Genomic DNA, 3,081 nt, shown 5'->3' with positions numbered 1-3,081 from the left:
GCAGGGGGGGGGGGGCACTCACTCCTCCACCATCTTCTTATAGGTGGAGATCTCCTTGGCGTAGAGTAGTTTGTTGCTGGGAGAGTCCTGTGGGGGTCAGAGCCAAGTGACACCCAGGCCAAGACACCTGCACGCGCTCAGGATACCCAGAGAAAGAGGGGTGTGCGGGGGATGGGGGTCCAACGGCGGTAGCTGCCCTGCCCAGCCACAGACCCGACACTGTTTTCGTCATTTTGTGATTAATAGTAAAAGTCACTTTTTCTCTCGCACGGAAGGGGAAGGAGCTCGGGGTCCCAGGCTGCCACAGGTCCACTGCCCAGGGGGCCTCCCTCCGCCCCAGGTACCCTGCACCTGTCTTTCTACTGAGCTCCAGCCCCCGCTGTGCAAGTCCACGCCCCAAACCGACCTCCTCACCTGCATCACAGCCCCCCTCCCCTGATGCTTCGCGCTGCCAGGAAGCGGGCTGGGCTGCCCGCAGCTGCACTCACACGGCTCAGCTTGTGCTCTGTGCGTGTGCAGGCGTCCATGAAGGTCTGTGCGATGACTGACAGGGAGGCGTCCACCACCTCGTGGACGTGCACGTCGAAGATGAAATGGGGGTTCTTGAGGATGTTCACCCAGAACCGGAGAGGTAAACTGAGGCGGGACGACAGGGTGTGAGGGGCCGCCGAGGCCTGGAGCAGGGCGGGTGGGGCGGGTGGCGGCACGGAGCCCACACCTGTTGGTCTTCCAGATGTGGATGGTGTCCTCGTCCTTGATGTCGTGCTTTTCCGCCTGCTCGTCCAGGAAGTCAAAGAAGTACTTGACTGCGGGCGGCACCGCGTGGCCGGGCGCCAGCACGCTCTGGAAGACGTTGTCCACGAACTGCTGCAGCGTGCCCTGCGGGGCGGCAGCGGGCTCAGCGCGGCCCGCGGGCGCCGTCCCAGGCCTGCCTCCCACACGCCCCCCGCGGCCCACACGCCCTCCGCGGCCCACACGCCCCCCGCGGCCCACCTTGACCGAGAGCAGGCGGGTCAGGTAGATCTCGGTGATGGCCTTGGTGCGCTCCTTCTCCTTCACGCTGCCACGCTTGGACTTGCCCTCGTCCACCTCGTCCGTCGGCCGCACCAGGTGCCACACCCGGTTCTCCTCCTCCAGGAGGGCGTGGCCTGTGGGGGAGGTGGGTGCTGAAGGACGAGGACCGGAGCCCGGGGCCTGGGTCCCGCGCCAGGCTCACAGCTCCCCCGAGACGGTGGCATGGGGCGGACGCTAGCTCGCGATGACCTCCAGAGGCCAGAAGGGCCCGGACGAGGGGAAGGGACTCACGCTCCCCAGGCAGGTCCTGCTGGCTGTCCTCAGGCTGCTGGGAGACCCCCACCTTCGACAGGATGAGAGTGGCTCCATCCCGGACCTGGGGAACAGAGTCGTGAGGGCGGGCCTCCTGCCCCACTCTCAGCAGGGGCTTCGGCCCACCCGGCCGCCACACTCACGTTGTAGTGCATCAGCGTGTTGACGCGCTTCCACCGGCCCTCCCGCTGAGAGGTCAGGTCCAGGTCTGACAGGATCTGGGCTGTGGACCCAGGACGCCACTCTGTGGGAGGACACGGCCCAGCTCCTGGCACCCGGCCACAGCCCACCCTGTCCGGGCTCCCTCTCGCTATCCCCCACCCGACCTGGCCGACCGGGCTTCCACGGGCACAGAACCAGGCACACGAGGGTGGCGCTCACCGAGGACCACACTGTCAGCCTTGGGCCAGCGGGAGCAAGGCTGCGTGCGGTACACCTGGTCGATGATCTTCTCCTTGACCTGGGAGATGGTGTCACAGTTGAGGACCTTGACAGGGATGGCGTCGACCCCTTCGTCCTGGACGATCACGCTCACCATCTGCCGGGGGCCACAGAATGAAGGGCCAGTTGGGGAGGGGCCCTCGCCCTCGCTCGCCCCAAACCGGGGGCAGTCGTGGGGCTCCCCCCAGTGGCGACACCCTCAGGTGGAGGAGTGGGGGGGGATCCTGAGCCCCTTCAGCACCCAGGCCTCACCCTTTCCTGCACGCCATGGCTCAGCAGGACAGAGGGCAGAGGACTGCTCACTTCTAGGTATCACGCGACACACAGGCATCACGGGGGCACACACCACGTACCCCCTCCACACGCACACGAGTTTACCACCACTCACTTGGTGTGCCCAGGCCCCTCAAACGCCTGCAGCAGGCCCGGGCACCCAGGAGGCAGCTGGCTTGGGGTCATGACACTTAGAGCCTCTCTCCAGTGACCCACGAGCCTCTGCTGAAGACCCATGACCCAGGCCCCTCCCTGAACACGGGTGGGCCCAGCACGGGGAATGGGTTCTAATGCAAGTCCACGAAGGAGGCAAGTGGCATCAGCTTCTGGTCCCGAGGCTGGCCTGGAACCTGGCCCCTGAGGTCTCCCAGCAGCCCGCCCAGCCCCAGGGGCTCACCAGCGGTGCATACTCCACGTCATCCCCCAGCAGCCCTGTGTCATTGAGGGTGTATTTGGCTTTCTTCTGCACAGCATCCACCGGCCCCTTCTCCACCTGATGCTTGATGGCCTTGAAGAGCTTGTACAGCGGCTCCCCTGCGCTGTCCTGGAGCAACACAGGGCGGCTGAACCATGGGTGGGACTGATCGTGCCAGGGTGGGAAGCAAACCCGTCCAGGTGGAGCTGGGCCGCAGGGAGGTGGACATCTGGGGGATACAGCACCACCCCGTCCCTCCCCACCCCCTGGCAGGGCTGTGTGGAACCCACCTTGAGATACTGGTACAGGCAGATGGACATCCAATTAGACAGCATCCTCTCCACCACTGTCTCAGACCTGGAGATGCAGAAAGGCCTTGTGCTGAGGGGCCCTTTAGTGCCCCTAGGATCAGCTGGCTCTTCCAGGTACCCAGACCACCCTCAGAGCAGCCTAGCCGCCGTCCAGGCCAGAGTCTCCGTCAGGCTGTACATTTACAGCCTGCAGTGACCAATCTCCCAGCCCCCTCAGGGTGGGCCTTTCATCTTCCACCCCATCCTACAAAGGGCCGATGAGAAGGGGGAGCAGATAAGTGGCCAGCACAGACCACCTGCTAGCAGCGATGCCCC

The 3,081-nt window shown here is 65.1% G+C and overlaps 1 protein-coding gene across 1 annotated transcript in view; it reads right to left on the bottom strand.

Annotated features, from left to right (window-relative positions):
- The window catches only part of PLXNB2 (plexin B2), a 13,623-nt gene that overhangs the window by 1,295 nt on the left and 9,247 nt on the right, over positions 1-3,081 (bottom strand). The window contains exons 24-32 of the mRNA XM_007453887.1: positions 2,746-2,885; positions 2,438-2,584; positions 1,708-1,864; positions 1,470-1,570; positions 1,306-1,390; positions 994-1,148; positions 719-879; positions 489-636; positions 23-87 (exon numbers count right to left, since the gene is read on the bottom strand). Coding sequence (XP_007453949.1) covers positions 23-87; positions 489-636; positions 719-879; positions 994-1,148; positions 1,306-1,390; positions 1,470-1,570; positions 1,708-1,864; positions 2,438-2,584; positions 2,746-2,885 — 1,159 coding nt within the window. The remainder of the gene's footprint in view (positions 1-22; positions 88-488; positions 637-718; positions 880-993; positions 1,149-1,305; positions 1,391-1,469; positions 1,571-1,707; positions 1,865-2,437; positions 2,585-2,745; positions 2,886-3,081) is intronic.

The sequence above is a fragment of the Lipotes vexillifer genome, unplaced genomic scaffold, assembly GCF_000442215.2.
Source record: "Lipotes vexillifer unplaced genomic scaffold, Lipotes_vexillifer_v1.1 scaffold382, whole genome shotgun sequence".
In the NCBI taxonomy this organism is placed as follows: domain Eukaryota; kingdom Metazoa; phylum Chordata; class Mammalia; order Artiodactyla; family Lipotidae; genus Lipotes; species Lipotes vexillifer.
Note: the sequence above shows the minus strand (reverse complement) of the source record. Positions and strands in the feature narration are given on the sequence as shown.